At 49.4% G+C, this 18,740-nt stretch overlaps 1 protein-coding gene across 6 annotated transcripts in view; it reads right to left on the bottom strand.

Annotated features, from left to right (window-relative positions):
- Positions 1-10,148: 10,148 nt before the first annotated feature.
- Positions 10,149-18,740, bottom strand: part of CSGALNACT1 (chondroitin sulfate N-acetylgalactosaminyltransferase 1) — a 324,300-nt gene continuing 315,708 nt past the window's right edge. For all 6 annotated transcript variants that reach the window (XM_060291556.1, XM_060291555.1, XM_060291560.2 and 3 more), the window contains exons 8-9: positions 14,339-14,420; positions 10,149-11,815 (exon numbers count right to left, since the gene is read on the bottom strand). In XM_060291556.1, the coding sequence (XP_060147539.1) occupies positions 11,526-11,815; positions 14,339-14,420 (372 nt within the window). In that variant the 3' untranslated portion in view covers positions 10,149-11,525. The remainder of the gene's footprint in view (positions 11,816-14,338; positions 14,421-18,740) is intronic.

The raw sequence follows: 18,740 nt of genomic DNA, 5'->3' as shown, positions 1-18,740 counted from the left end.
CCCCAGGGAGATTGTGGGTCTCCTACAGTTGCCCCAGACCCTCCGCTGCCCCTCCCCACTGCCAGAACCTCACACTCCCACCAAACCCCCATCAAGGCACAGGAGGGTGCACCAGAGAGTCACTCTGTACTCTGGCATCACCAGCAGGCTAAGTGACAAGCAGAAGTGTCAGTTGGCTCAAACCTTACGCCAAGAAGAGGAAAACACAGGAACAGCCAGAGAAAAAGTGAACCCGGGGCACAGGCAGATCACTTGAGACATCTCAGGGGCATTTGCACCAGAAATTGCCTCTCTGAGCTAATGCTTTGGAATTGACCATCCTTTTAGCGTAAGGTCATGGCTGATGTGGCATGAGGTCTGTTTTTAGGTTAAAAAAATTAAGGTCCGGACTTCCCTGGTGGCGCAGTGGTTAAAGAATCCACCTGCCAATGCAGGGGACCCAGGTTCGAGTCCTGGTCTGGGAAGATCCCACGTGCAGTGGAGCAACTAAGCCCGTGTGCCACAACTAGTGAGCCTGTGCTCTAGAGCCCACGAGCCACAACTACTGAAGGCTGCGCGCCTAGAGCCCGTGCTCCACAACAAGAGAAGCCACCGCAATGAGGAGCCCACGCACAGCAATGAAGAGTAGCCCCCGCTCGCCGCAACTAGACCAGCGCAGCCAATAATAAATTTTTTAAAATTATGGTCTACGTTTTTGCAATTGCCACCTCTGCAGGGGCGGCTTTCTTCACGCACACGCATCCAAACATTGGTTATGTCCTCACATATCTCACATATATATACCCTGGGACTCCTGCATTTGGTGCACAGAGAAGACACAGAAATGATTTGTGGGGGATGCTCGGATGTGTTTTCATGGGGCCTCTTTGCTTTCATTTTGTCAAGAACATGTTCCAGACTGCATTGCACAGTTTTCTGTTTTAGAACATAAGTTTTCTACATTTATATCTTTAAATAATACTTCAATTTGAATTATGTGTTCCCGTCCTCCGGAGTAACTATTTTTGACTTAAAAAAATACACAACGTGAGAGTTGTGAGTTAAGTTTTATTTGGGGCAAAATAAGGACTGCAGCCCAGGACATGGCTTTTCAGATAACTCTGAGAAACTGCTCCAAGGAGGCGAGGGGGGAGCCAGGACACATAGGAGTTTTGCAACGAAGGGCAGGTAGTCGGGAACGTCAAAGGATTATTGTTAATTAAAGAAAACCAGATATCTCAAAGAATTTAGCGCTTTTCTATGTATGGGAAGATGCAAGAGTCTGGGCTCACTGAAATCATTCCTTTGACATGCATTGAACTATCTGGGGCCAGTATCCTTCGTTTTCACCTCCTGAGTTTCCTTGGGGCTCACCGCAGGGAGTGGCTGCGGTCTGTTGGCTGCTAGATGGCAGGTATTCTTTTCAGCCCTGAGTTTCCTCCGGCTCTCGTTGCAGGGCTGCAATCATCGGTGACTGTGACATCCTTTGTTTACTGATATGGCAGGAAATATTCCGTTCATAAATATTCCATTTATCACTATACATCTTACTTAGATTTCCCTCCTTTGCCTTCCATTGTTGTAATCTCATTATTATTTTCCTCTCTCCATCCTCTTCCTTGTATTTTAGGAGAACTGCTCACTCTTTCTTTTCCACTCACAGGTTACATTCTCCGCAGTGTTAATTCTGCCCGTACAGCCTGCAGTGTGGACATTAATAATTCTGTTTCCAGAAGTACTGGCTCTGCCTCTTTACCTTCCTGTTCAGGGAATCTGTAGATGTCCTACTACTGCTCCAGACTGAAAGCCACCAGGAGGCATAAAAGATCTTTTTATTGTGTGGTAAAAATGCATTATTTGGTAATGAGGTAGCTTGGTACAGTAGAGGGAAAGTCCAGCAGGTTTGAGTTTGGATCCTGGCTACTTCATTAACCGGCTGTGTGGAATCTTAAAAAAAAAAGCTAAGCTGTATGAGCTTCAGCTTCATCTCTGAAACAGGAGTTCTAAAGTCACCCTTTGGGTTCTGAGGTTTAGAAAAGAAATTTGTAAAGTGCCTGGAACATACAAAATTCTCCACAAATAGCAGTTATTCCTGTGAGTCCTGAGCCCAGGATCCATCTCCCCCTTCATCAGCTCAGCTCATATAACCAATGGGCTGTGTATCCTAATGGCCCCTTTGCTAGAGTTTCTGGGATGACTTTAGGGGGAAAGGGAAACTTTTATAGAGTAAGGGACCTAATGATGAATCACACAATATATCAGCCAGTCGACTTGCAGAGAAATGGCTCACTTAGTTTGGATTTGAAATGGTATGGAAAGGGCATTCTCTAACGTCTGATTTTGACATCACCCAAGTTAGCAGTCACCAGTCTTCACCCCAAAGCTGGCCATTGACAACAGATTCAGCTGCCTTGGCATTCCTGGTCACAAATCCGCAAGTATTTGCCTCTCTTTTTGACCTCTCTTTTTGACTTGGGAGTTAACTCTGCCTTGCCTGAGAAGAGGTCAGGCCGTGCTGGTGCTAAGCCAGATGGCCAGGGAGGGGGCAAGGCCCAACACCCTTGTCAGTCTAAATCAGCTTTTACTTTTCTCCCACTGAAAGGATGTTCCTTCATGAGTCTTCCCACCACCTGAGTCCAGACATGGTACCCATCCATCGCACTGGGCCTCAACACCCCACAACCCAGCGAGCGCCTCACCTTTGGAAGGTGCTCTTGATGGTGTGGCCGAGCTCTGGAGAAGGCTTCTTAACCAGGCCACGCCCTACATTCCTGGCAGCCCACACACTGTGGGTGTGAGCTTTTTTCTCTTTTATCTATTCTGTTTGTCCTGACTGGGGTAAAGTATAGGCATATGCAGGCTCTAACGCTTGCTTTTAATTTTTTTATACCCACCCCCCCAAAAAAACTAAAACAGTTCATCCATTTATCCTCCCCTCCACCCCCTGCCACATGCAACCACCGATCTTTTCTTCATATCTATGAGCTTGGGTTGTTGTTTGGTTCTTTTTTTCAGATTCCATATATAAGTGAGATCATACGGTATTTGTCTTTCTCTGACTTATTTCACTTAGCATAATGCCCTCAAGGTCCATTCATGTTGCAAATGGCAAAATTTCATTCTTTTTCATGGCTGAATAATGTTCCACTGTGTATATTTACCACATCTTCTTTATCCATCAGTGGACACTTAGGTTGTTTCCTTATCTTGGCTATTGTAAAGAATGCTGTGGTGAATGTGTGGGTACATATATCTTTTCAATTTTGTGTTTTCATTTTCTTCAGATAAATACCCAGAAGTAGAACTACTGGATCATGTAGTAGTTCTATTTTTTATTTTTTGAGGAACATACGTACTGTTTTCCACCAATTTACATTCCCACCAACAGTGCACAAGAATTCCCTTTTCTCCACATCCTTGCCAACACTTACTATTTCTACACTTTTTTTATAATAGCCATTCTAACAGGTGGTGTCTCATTGTGGCTTTGATTTGCATTTCCCTGATAATTAATGATGTTAAGCATTTTTTCATATGCCTGTTGGCCATTTGTAAACCTTCTTTGGAAAAATACCTATTCGGATCTACCTCCTATTTAAAAATCAGATTTTTTTGTTTTTGTTATTGAGTTGTAGGAATTCTTTACATATTTTGGTATTAGCCCCTTATCAGAATATATGACTTGTTGGGCTTCCCTGGTGGTGCAGTGGTTGAGAGTCCGCCTGCCGATGCAGGGGACATGGATTCGTGCCCCGGTCCGGGAAGATCCCACATGCCGCGGAGCGGCTGGGCCCGTGAGCCATGGCCGCTGGGCCTGTGGGTCCGGAGCCTGTGCTTCACAATGGGAGAGGCCACGACAGTGAGAGGCCCATGTACCACAAAAAAAAAAATATATATATATATATATATATATATATATATATATATATGACTTGCAATTATTTCCTCCCATTCAGTAGGTTGCTTTTTCATTTTGTTTATGGTTTTCTTTGCTGTGCAAAAGCTTTTTAGTTGGATGTACTCCCACCTGTTCCTTTTTGCTTTTGTTGCTTTTGCTTTTGCTGTCAGAATTAAAAACTCATTGCCAAGACCAATGTCAAGCAGCTTACAACCTGTGTTTTCTTGTAGGAGTTTTATGGTTTCAGGCCTTAAGTTCAAGTCTTTTATCCATTTTGAGTTAATTTTTGTGTACAGTGCTGGAGAGTAATCCAGTTTAATTCTTTTGCACGTGGCTGGCCAATTTTCGCAAGTTCATTTATTAGAGTCTATTCTTTCCCCATTGTATATTCATTATTCTGTTGTTGTAAATCAATTGACCATATATGCATAGGTTTATTTCTGGGCTTTCTATTCTGTGCCAGTGAGCTAAGTTTCTGTTTTTATGCCGATACCATACTAATCTAGCTTTGTAATGCAGTTTGAAATCAGGGAGCATGATGCCTCCAGCTTTGTTCCTCTTTTTCCAGATTGCTTTGGCTATTTGGGGTCTTTTATGGGTCTATAAAAATGTTTGGATTGTTTGTTCTATTTCTTTGAAAAATACCACTGGGATTTTGATGGCGATTGAATTGAATCTGTAGATTGCTTTGGGTAGTATGGACATTTTAACAACAGTACTTCTTCAATCCATGAGCACAGAATATATTTCCATTTATTTATGTCTTCTTCAATTTCTTTCATTAATGTCTTATAGTTTTCAATATACAGGTGTTTCACCTCCATGGTTAAATTTATTTCTAAGTGTTTTACTCTTTTAGATGCAATTGTAAATGGGATTGTTTTCTTAAATTCTCTGATAGTTTATTATTAGTGTATAAAATGCAACTAATTTCTCTATGTTAATTTTGTATCCTGCAACTTTATGAAATTCATTCATTGGCTCTAACAGTTTTTTTGGTGGAATATCCAGGGTTTATATATAGTACCATGTCATCTGAAAATAATGACAGTTTTACTTCTTCCTTTCCAATTTGGGTGCCTTTTGTTTCTTTTCCTTGCCTTACTGCTTTAAGAATTCCAATACTATGTTGTATAAAAGTGGCAAAAGTGGGCATCCTTGTCTTTTCCTAATCTTAGTGGAAATGCTTTCAGCTTTTCATCATTGAGTATGATATTAACTGTGGGCTTGTCATATATGGCCTTTATTATGTTGAGGTACATGCCCTCTATATCCACTTTGCTGATAGTTTTTAATCATAAACGGATGTTGAATTTTGTCAAATGTTTTTTCTGCATCTATTGAAATGATTATATGACTTTTATCCTTCATTTTGTTAATATGGTGTATCACTTTGAATGATTTGCAGGTATTGAACCATCCCTGCGTCCCTGGAATAAATTCCATTTGGTCACAGTTGTATGATCCTTTTAATGTACCGCTGATTTCGATTTACTAATATTTTGTTGAGGATTTTTGCATCTATGTTCATCAGGCATATTGGCTTGTAATTTTCTTTTCTTTCTTTTTTTTTTTTTGTGACATCTTTGTCCCGTTTTGGTATCAGGGTTATGCTGGCCTTGTAAAATGTGTTTGGAAGAGCTCCCTTCTTTTCTATATTTTGAATGAGTTTGAGAAGGATTGGTATTCATTCTTCTTTGAATGTTTGGTAGCATTCACCAGTGAATCCATCTGGTCCTGGACTTTCATTTGTTGGGAGGTTTTTGATTACTGATTCAATCTCTTTGTTAATCATTCTGTTCAAATGTTCTGTTTCATCATGAATCAGTTTTGGTAGGTTATATGTTTTAGGAATTTATCCATTTCTTCTAGGTTGTACAGTTTGTTGGCACATAACTGTTCACAGTAGTCTCTTGTGATCCTTTGTATTTTTGATGTATTAGTTGTAATTTCTCTTTCGTTTCTGATTTTATCTGAGTCCTCTCTTTTTTCCTGGTGAGGCTAGCTACTGGTTGGTCTATTTTGTTTATCTTTTCCATAAACCAGCTCTTAATGTGATTGATCTTTTCTATTATCTTTTTTGTCTCAATTTCATTTGTTTCCCTTCTGATCCTTGTCATTTCCTTCCTTCTACTAACCTTAAACTTCATTCTTTTTCTAGTCCCTTGAGGTGTAAAGTTAGGTTTTTTATTTGAGGCTTTTCTTGTTTCTTGAGGTGGGCATTTATCGCTTTGAACTTCCTTCTTTGAACTGCCTTTGCTGCATCCCATAGATTTTAGTATATTATGTCTCCGTTTTTGTCTCAAGGTATTTTTAAAATTTCTCCTTTGGCCCATTGGTTATTCAGTAGTATGTTGCTTAATCTCCACATATTTGTGATTTTCCAGTTTTCTTCATGTAATTAATTTCTGGTTTCATACTTTCATGGCCAGAAAAGATCTTCGATATGATCTCAATCCTCTTAAATTTATCAAGACATGTTTGTGGGGTCTGTCTTTAATTTTCATTTATTTTTCTTACCCTTTTCAAATGAGGCTTGACATCCCAGCCAAAGAGGTGATGTTAATTGTTGTAGATTTGTAAACACTGGAGTTGGAGGTGGTTTTGGTGGTGGGGTTACAAGCTGGGGGATTGATGACTGAGGTAGGGAGTTGCCAGTGGTGCTGTACTCACCTTGATTCAAGCTAACATGTCTGACCCTCAAGTAGATGAAGAGTAAGTACAGTTCACCCAGCGTCCCCACTTGCCACCTCGGGTACTGCCTATGTGTGGAAGGCAGGCCATCTGCACAGCCAGCCACCAGGTGAGTCTTGAGCAGAGGCCATGAATGTGGCCTGGCCCTCTCTGAACCTCTGCGTGATGATGGAGGCCAAGACAGCCTGAGGCAGCACAGTGTCACTTCGTCTCCCCACCCCTGGAAGAGGGGACAAGGCAGACACAGCCAAGGGGCACTGGGCTGGCTACTCCAGAGGGTGTGTCAGAGGATCAGTGATGCAGAGCTGTTTGAAGGGCACCTCTGCTGACTGAAGAGAACATTTTTTCTCTATGTTCAAAAAAAACACCACCCAAATCCCCCAACCAACTGGCACAGGCCCCATAGTTTTTGGCAGCATCAACAGCAAAGCCCTGAGTCCTGCCAAGAGAAACAGCTTTGAATTCAGATATAAAGCTCATCAGAATAGGGACCACACAAAGCTGCCAGCTATTTGATGGGTGTTGGGAGTAAAACACACCCACCCTTCCAAGGGCCCACCCAAGGGCATTCTCTCTGATCAGCAATCCTCAGAAACAATGTCAGATCCTTTCTAAAAAGCAAGAATTCCCACCTGCCCTCCCCTCCAACCCAAGGTAGACTTTACATCTAACACCTTGGGATCCTGCTTGGAGAGCTGGCTTCTGAGGCCTCCAACCTGCCAGTGATGACCCAGAGCTGGAGGGGCAGTGGGAACCCGAGGCACAAGAGGACAGGTGCTGGACTCCACCCGGGCCAAAGCTCCTGCCCCTGCCCTGAGACCATCAAGCCCTCTGGAGCTGGTCCTGGGAGGGAACATGATGCCAATTTCTGGCCAGGCCTCTGGGCAAGTTCCTGACCATTTCTGAGCCTTGGTTTTCTGCACCCGGAAAATGGAAGTAATGACATTAGCTGCCTTAGAAGGTTGGTGTTCTGTATATAAGGTGCCTGGCTATGCTTTTTACTTCAAAAACCTCTAATGTCTCTCAGCTGCCTAGGGGGTCACCAACTCCAAATCCCTGAGCACAGAATTTAAGGGAGGAGCTGTTCATTATATTTTACACTCCTACTAACACTTCTGTGGATAGACTGAAATTGTTTTCAGAATGACAGAAATAAATGACAGTGGTGCACGCATGATGGGTTCATGATCTCTACTGTGTGACCCACTGTCTGATTATACCCAAGAGGTGCAGGGTGCACTGGGAAGTACAGCAGACACAGTCGTGAATGCAAAATTGGTATCAGATAATAACAAGTGGATGTGAATACCTGCTACGTGCATGAAGTGTCCTAATTCCATGGTCAGTCGTATGATATAAATGTGATTGCATTCATGAACCTGAACGAGGAAACGGGTGGAGATGAGTGTCAGGTTTAAGATCATATGGGCTGGAAGTGAAAGAACTGCATGTGAACCCAGGCATGTGGCTGGGGAAACCCTGATACTAATTCCCACGCTGAACTGAAACTGCAAATACGATGCATCCTACATAAGAGACTTGCACAAAAGCAGCCCCCGGGGATGCCAGCAGAGGACTGTCCCCCCGCCGGAGCTGACTGCAAGCTGCCAACGTGTCTTTAGGTTACAAGTGCGGAGCGGGAGGGAGTGCCAGCAACTGGCTCTCACGAGGCTGGTTGGTGCACGGCTGCTGGACGGAACCCCAGGTTCTACTAGGGACCCTGCTCCAGCGGGGTGACTGGGGCCAGTTCCTGGGCGATTTACATACAGACACAACAGTGGAGGATGCAGAGCTGGAAGGGACCTCAGACAAGCCCCAGCCTCAGTGCTTCCCTGGTAGCATCCTTCCTCCTTTAGAAGATGTCATTCATCACTGCCATCCTTTGCTGTCTAAATTTTAAATGTCAAGTCCCTGATTATAATGCTCCAGCGGGGCATCACCAACCCTTCTGTTATAAATAAGTATCTTGGGCAGGGAACGGGACAGGCCCTGCTAGGGAATGAATGTTTGTGCCCCCGTAAGATTCTTAAGTTGAAGCCTAATGAGATGGTATTTGGAGGTGGGGCCTTTGAGAGGTACTAGGTCATGAGGGTGGAGCCCCCATGGCGGGATTAGTGTCCTTTTAAGAATACGAAGGAAAGCTAGCCCTCTGTCTGCTCTCAGCCATGTGAGGACAACAGCAAGAGGGGGTCCTCACCAGACACCTGATCTGTGGTGCTTTGACCTTGGACTTTTCAGCCTCCAGAACCTGGGAAAATCAGCGTCGGTTGATGAAGCTGCCCTGTCTGTGGTATGTGTTACAGACCAAGCTGAGACAGATCCCTCTTGCATGTGCTCTGCGAGGGCTCCTGCCTCTTGATAAAACCGTTTACCTACCTAAGTTTTGAAAAGAGGGATAGTTTAACACTATGCTGTTGTCTCTTCAGCCACCCTCAGCATCCTTTAAAATCCCATTTTTAGGGCTTCCCTGGTGGCGCAGTGGTTGAGAGTCCGCCTGCCGATGCAGGGGACACGGGTTCGTGCCCCAGTCCGGGAAGATCCCATGTGCCGCGGAGCGGTTTGGCCCATGAGCCATGGCCGCTGAGCCTGCGCGTCCGGAGCCTGTGCTCCGCAACGGGAGAGGCCACAACAGTGAGAGGCCCGCGTACCGCAAAAAAAAAAAAAAAAAAAAAAAAAAAAATCCCATTTTTTAACCCCTGCCTCAGGCACCCATGATATCCAATTTAAACCCGCACAAATGGCTGGTCCCCCCACAGTGCATCCTGGAGCCCCCATCCCGGGATCCTGAGACCTCATTCCACAATCAGACATTCGCTCCCGCTGAGGGCCTTGCCGGGACAGCAACCTCCCGACCCAGAGGAAGACAGCAGGAGTGGGCAAGGTCGGCCCCACCAAGCCCAGGACCCAGTGGAGAGACAGGTGCCCGGAGCCTCCTCTCCCAGCTCCGGAAGTACGAAATGCACGTACAGCCAAAAGGGCTCCTGGAAACCATTCCTCAACGTTTCCTAATCAAAAAGACGAGCGGACTGTATTAACTGCCAGGTTCTTCACTACAGTTCTCTCCTCTCTCTAGACCAGTTCCCCCCAGGGGACACCTGGCGGTGACCGGAGCCAGTTTAGGTGTCCCCCTGGGTGAGAGGTGCTCCTGGCTTCGAGGGGGGAGAGACCAGGGATGCTGGGGGCACAGGACAGCCCCCAGCAGGGAGTGATCTAGCCTGAAACGCTATAGGGCCACAGCCAGGGAACCCTGGTCTACACACACAGAAAACCGTTCTCCAAAAACTAAAGATGTGGTGTTCTTAATCCAAGAAGAAATCATACCCACAAATCACATTTTATTAGTTGTCCAACGCCACCTTCCATTCATGTCCTGGGTTTTAATTAAATTTTATGAACTACCAGTACAAATCAATACAAAGCTTTTTTTTTTTTTTTTTAACACACCAACAGCTTGAATGTTCCTGAAGCTTTTAAACAATGAGTTGACTGCGGGCAAACAGAAGGCAAGGACCCAGAGAGATAATTAGCTCATGCATCTGGTGCTGGCTAATAATTTTCACATGAATGTAGAAACCACTCAATGTTAACTGCGTTTATTTTGTTTTTAAATAGTTGGAAACTATAATAAAAGGCAATTTTCAGAAGCATCTTGGTTGACTGGGTAGAACAGCTTAATTTAAAAAATAATTAGTTACTGCCCCTTGGCTGGAGTGGGTGAACACACAGCACAGTCCTCCGTCCCGCTGGATGCCGGCAGATGGAGCGACCTTTCACAAAAGACATTTTCCTGCGTTTCTTCTCGTGGAAGCCAGAAGCCAGGAACAGCACCCTGCTTGGAAAAGAGAATGTTTGGTTCACACAGTCAGCTTTGGTTTATTTAAACAGGTAAGAAAGTGGTCCCCAGTTCCCCTGAGGAGAAAATGTGTTTTCTGACTTCTATCACCAGTCTGAATGTTTCCTTTTCTGTTAAGGTAAAAAGTACATTTTCCTTTCCCTCCAGTGTTCAGTTGCTCCTCTCCGGAAATACTCTTCAGATAAAGTATCCCTGTGTCTCGTTCGGTCAGCAGCCCCAGGCCACGCCTTCCCCACGGTGACCGTCTGCCGTCCAGCGCCCGCAGGGCACTGCCAAGTCCTCGGATGTGGGTAACAATCCCATGCTCTGAACTGAAAGTTCTCATAATGCAGCTAAAAGTATCTTCTCAAAAAAATGTAAAAATGTAGCTACTTATGCTCTCTTAGTAAGGCTTGCGAACTGGTAATTAAATAAGCAGAATATAACTCATAAGCCAAAAAAGTGTATTTTAAATAAAATTAACAGATTGTTAAAACTACAACCAAAAATATGGATGAGCAGGTTATTTTTGGTTAATCTTGGGCAGAGATGATATAATAGCTATGGGTTCTTTTTCGTTTTTAGTCCATTTGGTTTTGCTTGATATATTCACAAAGATCACGATGAGCGTATCTTTGAATTTCACACGGTCTCTCCTCACCGGCCTCCTGACATTTCAGCATCCCAGACACTACAGCCCCGCTGATAATCACTCAGATGGGGAGGGATGTGCTGGCCTTCCATTCTAATGAACTTTTTACAAAACTGGTCTTTGTTCATGAATATTTCAGTAAGCATAGAAAACAAACAGCTCTTGCTTTGCTGTAAACACACCATTAGGCTCACAATCTCACGATCAGGCCGCCTTTGTCAGACACCGGACGGGTGCGTTTGGGCTGTTTTTGCAAGCCAGGTTGAGGGGTTTCAGCTCCTGTTGCAGAAGCTAAACAGGCAGAGGGAAACAGGAGGCTCTCCCCTCGCCTGCTTTACTCATCAAATTCTTTTCATCAGTCAAATTCTTTTCTTGCTCTTCAGGGCAATCTTTTCCTTGTTGCAGCCATTCATTTGGTAACTGCAAAAGGAAAAAAAATAAACCGTCTCCCCACATGGGCCGCTGGGAGCTCATGTTTTCTGGCTCCTTGTCTCCTGTTTCTGTTTGCGGAGGTGGGCCTCTATCTCGTGCCTGAAAACCAGCATCCCCAGCTGCCCGTGGGACGCCTCGTTCATGGCCTTGGACTGCATGCACATCTTGTACTGCTCGGGCGTCAGCTCGTCTACGCAGCGCTTCTCATGCCAGAGGTGGAAGAGGCCCCGCACGGGCGTCCGCACCACGATGAGGTTGCTGTGCAGGTACTTGCGGTAAAGGTGCACGTCCTCGCCACCCCAGCCTTTGATGTCCAGGTCGAACCCACCTGTGGGAGAGAACACACTGCTGAACACGCTGCCGGGGGCCCCCTGATCCGCGCCAGCACAGGACGCTGCGTGGAGACTAGGAGCATCTCGGGGCGGTCTCCCCGCCCGGCCAAGTGACGAGTGTCCACCGGGGTCAGAGAGCTCAGACACCCCAGACACAGACGGCCTTGCTGGCAGCGGCTCCAGCTCCGAGACAGCGTGACTGCACACAGCATCCCAGCCTCGCCTGCTCCCAGGAGGCCCCAGCAGCGTGGCGGGCCGCAATCATAACAGCTCTGGGGTCAGCGATACCCCAGCCTTAGACCAAGGGCTGCCGCAGTGTCCCAACGTCCCAACCAAAACCTCTGAACGAAACCTCGTGGGATGCTTTGAACGTGGCCTCTTCCTGCAGACCAGGGCCCTGCGGTGTGAAGAATTCATATCCCACTGAAGCACTGTTCCTCCTATCGACTAAAGGGGGTCCCCGAAGCTGTGTGTCCTCCACAGGCTGGTGAAAGGAGTCATTTTAAAGGGACTGGCCTCACAGTTCTGAAGTTTGACTCACAGAATCTCGTTTCACGTTCTAGTGACTCCTTCACACAGTGAGGAAGGGTCACCTTTGAAAACTGAGACGGCCTCACATCTTCTCTTCACTTCAAGCCACGGCGTCCCAGACAGAACCAAGAAGCACTGGCCTTGCTGTCGTCACCGCTCCTTTCTCACTGAGGAGATTTCTTGGACCTTTTGTGGAGAAGTGACTCAGTGTCTTTGCCACGCAGCCCCTGATTCCCTGCAGTCCCCAGGCCACGCTGCTCCGATGCAGACCTCCACTGGAGGGGGAAGTGGGGAAGCCAGCCTGCACCCCTGGCGGTAAACACGGGTGCCGTGTGGCCCCCGGACGTGGGACAGGAAGATCCTGAGTCACGGCCTGAATTCGAGTCTTGGTTATCATACCGGCGGCCACTTTCCCTCTCTTAAGTTTAGTTTCTTTACCCTGAAATGCAGCAGGTGCCATAACCAGATGAGGCAGTAGGGTAAGGGGCAGTGCTTGGTTGGCTGTGATGGATTTCTCATCACCGGTATCATTACTACTTATTAAATAAAAGGTGTACAAGTGAGACACCTGCAAATATGCACAGGATGGCAAAGAGCGAGGGGGTCCAGATGGGACCCAGAGGCTCTGAGCACGAGCCCCCTTCCCGCCTGCCACCCCCATGGTTGTCAGTGACAGCTACGCTCTATCGTTAGGAAAATCCAGTGTGTTATAACTCCAAAACTGATAAACGTACATCATCTCAAAATCACCTTTGCTTGTACACAGAGTGAGGAAACAAGTTTCTCAAAATGGAAATTTCCTTCAGAACAATTTAAAAATACGTCACTTTTGGAAATTAGATTTGCACATAATCATTTAGGACGACTTCTTAAAGAAATCAAGGAGCACCCGTGGTGAGTTGCTGGGAACCTGAGCAAACCCACCACTCAGAGACCCATGTCCCCCACGTCCTGCTGCTTCTAACAGGACTTGACTTCAAGACGTTTGGGTTTTTTTAATCTTTCTAACTTGGTGGTCTCTTCGAGGGTCCTGTAGTCCCTGATGTCCACCGCACTTCTGAGCAAAAGAAACTGGCCTCCTCAGACCGGCTCACTGATCTTACAGAGAGAAGCCCTAAGCCTTAGGCAGGAGGGGACGGGGCCAGGAGAGAGCAAGACAGGGGGCTGAGGGGCCCCAGGGGGACGCAGGGGTGGGAATCTCCACGTGAGGGCGGGCCTCTAGCTCCACCCCGCTCAGGGTCCACCCGAGCCTCTGGGCCCAAGGTCAAGGCTTGGGCCTGTTCACTCATCCCCGGTCATGTACAATCCACAGATCTATTCCCTCCAGAGGCACCTGAGTAGGTGCTGCCATGGGGGGGGGGTGTGCTATTTCCCGGGGACAGGAGACCCTCGGTGCTGAGCCTGACTACGCCCCCCGATGGCTGTGAGGTCCATCTGCCTCTGAGAGGTTCGGTCCCTCATCTGCAACCAGAAGGCCTTTCCTCTCTGTGTTCTGGGAGCCATGTGCGTGTGCGTGTGTGTGTTTGAGTGCGCTTGTGCATGTACATGTGTGTGCGTGTACACGCGTCCATGCATCTGTGTACATGTATGTGTGCCTGCGTGCGTGTTGACAGTGACTGCGGACTCCGGACTTGAAGTGACATCTGGAATTTTCACAGGTTCAGCAGAGAGAAACCGGAATCCTCCTGCTGTGTGATTTTCCCCAGTCCTCCGTGCTGCCCTTCTTTCTGGTGGATCCCCTCTCCGTGGAGAACGTTCTGTGCGGAGGACACAGGAGCCCGGCCCGGCTGGAGGGAGGCCCTGGACAACTTGCTTCGAAGCCGCCTTTATGCAACAGCCTGACTTTGCCCTCATTTCTGTCCTCCCCCAGGGACTCTGAGAGATGCTGAAGGAGAAGACAGGGTCCCCACTGCCCGAGCGCCCTCAGCCCAGCACCCACATCCGTGGCCGGAGAGCGTCCTCCTTAGGGACCAGGGCCCCGGGCTCACCTATGTTGATGAAGTCAGACCGGTACTGGCACGTCATCCCGAACCCGAAGTCTCTCCAGAACCCAGTTTCCTTCTTTATGACCTGCAGGGAGGGCACCATCACTTGAGGGAGGAGGACAGAGTGAACATGGATGGGGGTGTCACACATGGGGGGCGTGTCGCTGACACACAGCCACCCCCTGGTTGGGGACGTGGACAACAGTCAGGACACAGCAAGCTACCCGTCCCCAAGGGGCTCTGTGATTTTGGGCACCTGTGGCCGGAATGTTTCCAGGGCAGAGGCTTGAACACACACACACACACACACACTCTCACAGTGCAGTGGGGTCCGGGGTGGGGAGCCAGTTTGGGGCGGCGCCATGGAAAAGCCACCTACACATCTGGCCTGACACCTGCACGGGCGAGAAGGAGGCCTGGGGCCCACAGGCCAGGTGGGCGGCCAGCAAAGGGCTCAGGAAGCTGAGAGAAGGAGAGAGAACCACCTAGAATTCAGGCGCCCTGGCCCGGGGCACGAACTGGACTCCCTCAGAGACTGAAAAGAAAACCCGAGGCTGCGCTGCTGGCCCTGGACAAGGGCACCGAGAGGCCAGGTCCTGAGGACACGCTCTGTCCATTCATCCGCGGTCCGTTTTAACATCAATTGCTCCCCACGCACGTGCGGGGCCTCCAGGCAGGGACCGGCTATGAAAAGCCGGGCCTGGCCCTGCCCCGTGTCTCACTCTGCAAATACGTTTCTAATGTATTTGCTGGAGCAGCAAGACTAATTTTAAAATGGTTTTTGTCGTTTACGTAGTTTTGGCTGCACTAATCCTGGGAGTGGGTTTGCGACCCTAATGGCTGTTTTTCCGGATTTGTCCTGGTCGCTCGCGTAGGTGTTAGGAGGAAATGAGGTCCCGCAGCAGGGCCCCCGCGCTGCCTGTTGCCCGCTAACTGGAGAGAGCTCATCCCGCCCGGGGGGGGGGCCTCTGGCCGGCATGTCTGCCTCAGGCAGGCCCCTCAGTCCCTCTGTTTCTGTTCCTTTAATGAGGAGATTCAGCCAAGTCGCCCCAAGGACTCTCCCAGCCTGACACCCAAATACTCACCCCTCTGCTGCCCTCCACCTTCCCGAGGGCTCACTCCACCTGTACCACAGGCTAAACTACACTTGACAAATGGCCTGCAGAAGCGGCGATGGACTTAACATTTCCTGTACTCTGCAACCTATGAAACCATCTTATTTCACCACAACCTACACATGGATGTCACTTACACTATGGTTAGCACAAATCAAGACCAAGGAGAAGAAGGGCCGGGAGAGGCCTGTCTCTCCCCCTCGACTCCAGAACAAAGGCCTGCTGTACGCTAGCTCCCCAGCCACAAGTGTCATTAGTATCAACTGGAAAGATTTCACAGGGCAGGAAAGTCAGGAAAATTTTCCACTGAGTCATTTTTAAAAAATGGTTTCTGTTCCATCCCAGTCATGGCAGGTACACTGTCTCTGCCACAGCTAATGGCTCACTGTCCTTTCTAGTGGCCGGGACACAGACATGGCCTGGGTAAAAATGCAGTCAAAGAGGGCTCCCCTGGTGGCGCAGCGGTTAAAGAGTCTGCCTGGCCAACGCAGGGGACACAGGTTCGAGCCCTGGTCCGGGAAGATCCCACATGCCTCAGAGCAACTAAGCCCGTGAGCCACAGCTACTGAGCCTATGCTCTAGAGCCTGCGAGCCACAACTACTGAGCCCACATGCCACAACTACTGAAGCCTTCGCATCTAGAGCCCGTGCTCCTCAACAAGAGAAGCCACCACGATAAGAAGCCCCCGCACCACAACAAAGAGTAGCCCCCACTCGCTGCAACTAGAGAAAGCCCGTGCGCAGCAAAGCCAAAAATAAATAAATAAAATAAATTTATATATATAAAAAATGCAGTCAAAGAGCCGTGCAGCATTCGAACTTCAAATATTTGGCAGTGGTCTACCTGGCATTTAAGAGAGGAAGCTCCACACAGGGAAAACAACGGGCCAGCGCTTAGGGAGAAGCCCTGGAGGGACTGCAGAGGCAGCCTCCCAGGACCCATCCACACAGGGAAAACAATGGGCCAGCGCTTAGGGAGAAGCCCTAGAGGGACTGCAGAGGCAGCCTCCCAGGACCCATCCACACAGGGAAAACAACGGGCCAGCGCTTAGGGAGAAGCCCTGGAGGGACTGCAGAGGCAGCCTCCCAGGACCCATCCACACAGGGAAAACAACGGGCCAGCGCTTAGGGAGAAGCCCTGGAGGGACTGCAGAGGCAGCCTCCCAGGACCCATCCACACAGGGAAAACAACGGGCCAGCGCTTAGGGAGAAGCCCTAGAGGGACTGCAGAGGCGGCCTCCCAGGACCCATCCACACAGGGAAAACAACGGGCCAGCGCTTAGGGAGAAGCCCTAGAGGGACTGCAGAGGCGGCCTCCCAGGACCCATCCACACAGGGAAAACAACGGGCCAGCGCTTAGGGAGAAGCCCTAGAGGGACTGCAGAGGCGGCCTCCCAGGACCCATCCACACAGGGAAAACAACGGGCCAGCGCTTAGGGAGAAGCCCTAGAGGGACTGCAGAGGTGGCCTCCCAGGACCCATCCACACAGGGAAAACAATGGGCCAGCGCTTAGGGAGAAGCCCTAGAGGGACTGCAGAGGCAGCCTCCCAGGACCCATCCACACAGGGAAAACAACGGGCCAGCGCTTAGGGAGAAGCCCTGGAGGGACTGCAGAGGTAGCCTCCCAGGACCATTGAGTGGACACAGTGCCCGGCAAGGTATGACCCTCACCTGGGGACAGTGTGACAGAGGCAAACTGACTTGTGAGCAGGGAATGAGCTACACAAACACTTACTAACGGGGGCTTTAAAGCTCGCAGGCCATGAAAAGCCAGTATCTGAACAGTGCGTCGAAGTTCAGCCCTTGGTGGGAAGAGATCCAGTGGTGCCCTCGGCATGTACCGTGCGGGCAAGACGGGCGCGCGTGCCAAGTCCACACCCCTCAGGTGGGCTGGGCGCTAACTGAAGCAGCGCCCTCGACAGCCCATGAGGCCTCTAGCATGCGGCAGGCCACAGCACAGCCCCTTTCCGAGCCCTCGGTGGGTTAACTGCACCCTCCCCCAGGCAATCAGAATAAAATCCACAGGAACATCCGGCCTGCAGAGGCCCCATGTGACCTGCCCCTGCCTGCCCTGTCCATCCCCTGTCCCCTCGAATGTGCCAGCTCACAGGTCTCCAAGGCTGGACACCCGCAGTCTGCCCGGCTGGGGTCACCCTTTCCTGCTCACCACTGGGCTCTGCTCAGAGCAGTCACCCTGACCCCCCGCCAGTGTCACGTCACATCAGCTGGTTTATTTTCTCTGTAACGTGAGGGCTCTCTGAAACCCTCCTGTCGAGGGGCTGTTTCCGCCTGCTGTCCTCACCCACCACCGCTGGTGAACGTAAGCTCAGGGCCTTGGTCTCGTTCAGGCTGGATGGGCAGGTCCAATCCAGCACCCAGCAGGCACTCAGTCACTCCTTCTCCAAGGAACAAGTGAGGAACAACCGGCCAGTGGAAACGGAGACGGCTGGGGTAGGGAATTCTCAGCAGTGAGGGGCTCAGCCCAGGCCTCGGAGTCCACTGAGGAAGCTCTCAGAACCTTGGGCTCTGGACCCACAGGCAGAAACGCTTTCCCCTTCCTGGGCTCTAAGCAGACGGCTCGACTTCTTAGAACCTCTGCCCCAAGCTCCTACACGGAGCTACACATGCGCGTGACGTCTACTACCGTGAAGGAGATGGAGATGATACTCTAAGAGGACCATCCCCCTGCCCTGGATCTCACTCCTCTGCTTCCAGGGCTGTGTCCTCAAGACCATGCCCCCTTCCGACCCCCAGCACCCTCTGCACCCGGATCCCAGCAGGCTCTGCCCGGCACGACACACCACAACCGGACAACCGGACAGTGGTCACGTCCGCCCTCCCTCGGGGAGCCCCCAGACACGTGCTCTGAGGGAGGTCATGTGATGGGAGTGATAACTTCCTATCAGGACCAAAACACAAAGCACAAATCAGTGCCTCTCCCCACAGATGTGGGAAGGCTCCTCCCTGAGGCCCCACAGGTTCAGCCACACCTGTGGGGCTCCACGTGGCTGACTTGGCAAATGCCAGGGAAGCAATCTGGGCTGGAAAATAAAATCAGTTACAAATTCTCAGGCAGAGTATTTCCTCTAAACCGGAGAGAGTCTCCCAGGAACCGAGGCTGCGTTTGGCCCGCCTCACGTCACCGGAAACCCCATGGGCCCCGGGTTTACAGGCCTTGTGCCTGATGTGAGGCTCTGCCGTTGTTGCCTTGAAGTCTTAGTAAATCCTGAGTACTGGGCCTGTGAATTCACCGTGCACTGGGCTGTGCAGTCACGCAGTGAGCGGCAGA

Source organism: Globicephala melas, chromosome 21, assembly GCF_963455315.2.
Source record: "Globicephala melas chromosome 21, mGloMel1.2, whole genome shotgun sequence".
Lineage (NCBI taxonomy): Eukaryota > Metazoa > Chordata > Mammalia > Artiodactyla > Delphinidae > Globicephala > Globicephala melas.
The sequence above is the reverse complement of the archived record's forward strand: the minus strand, read 5'-3'. Positions and strand labels throughout refer to the sequence as shown.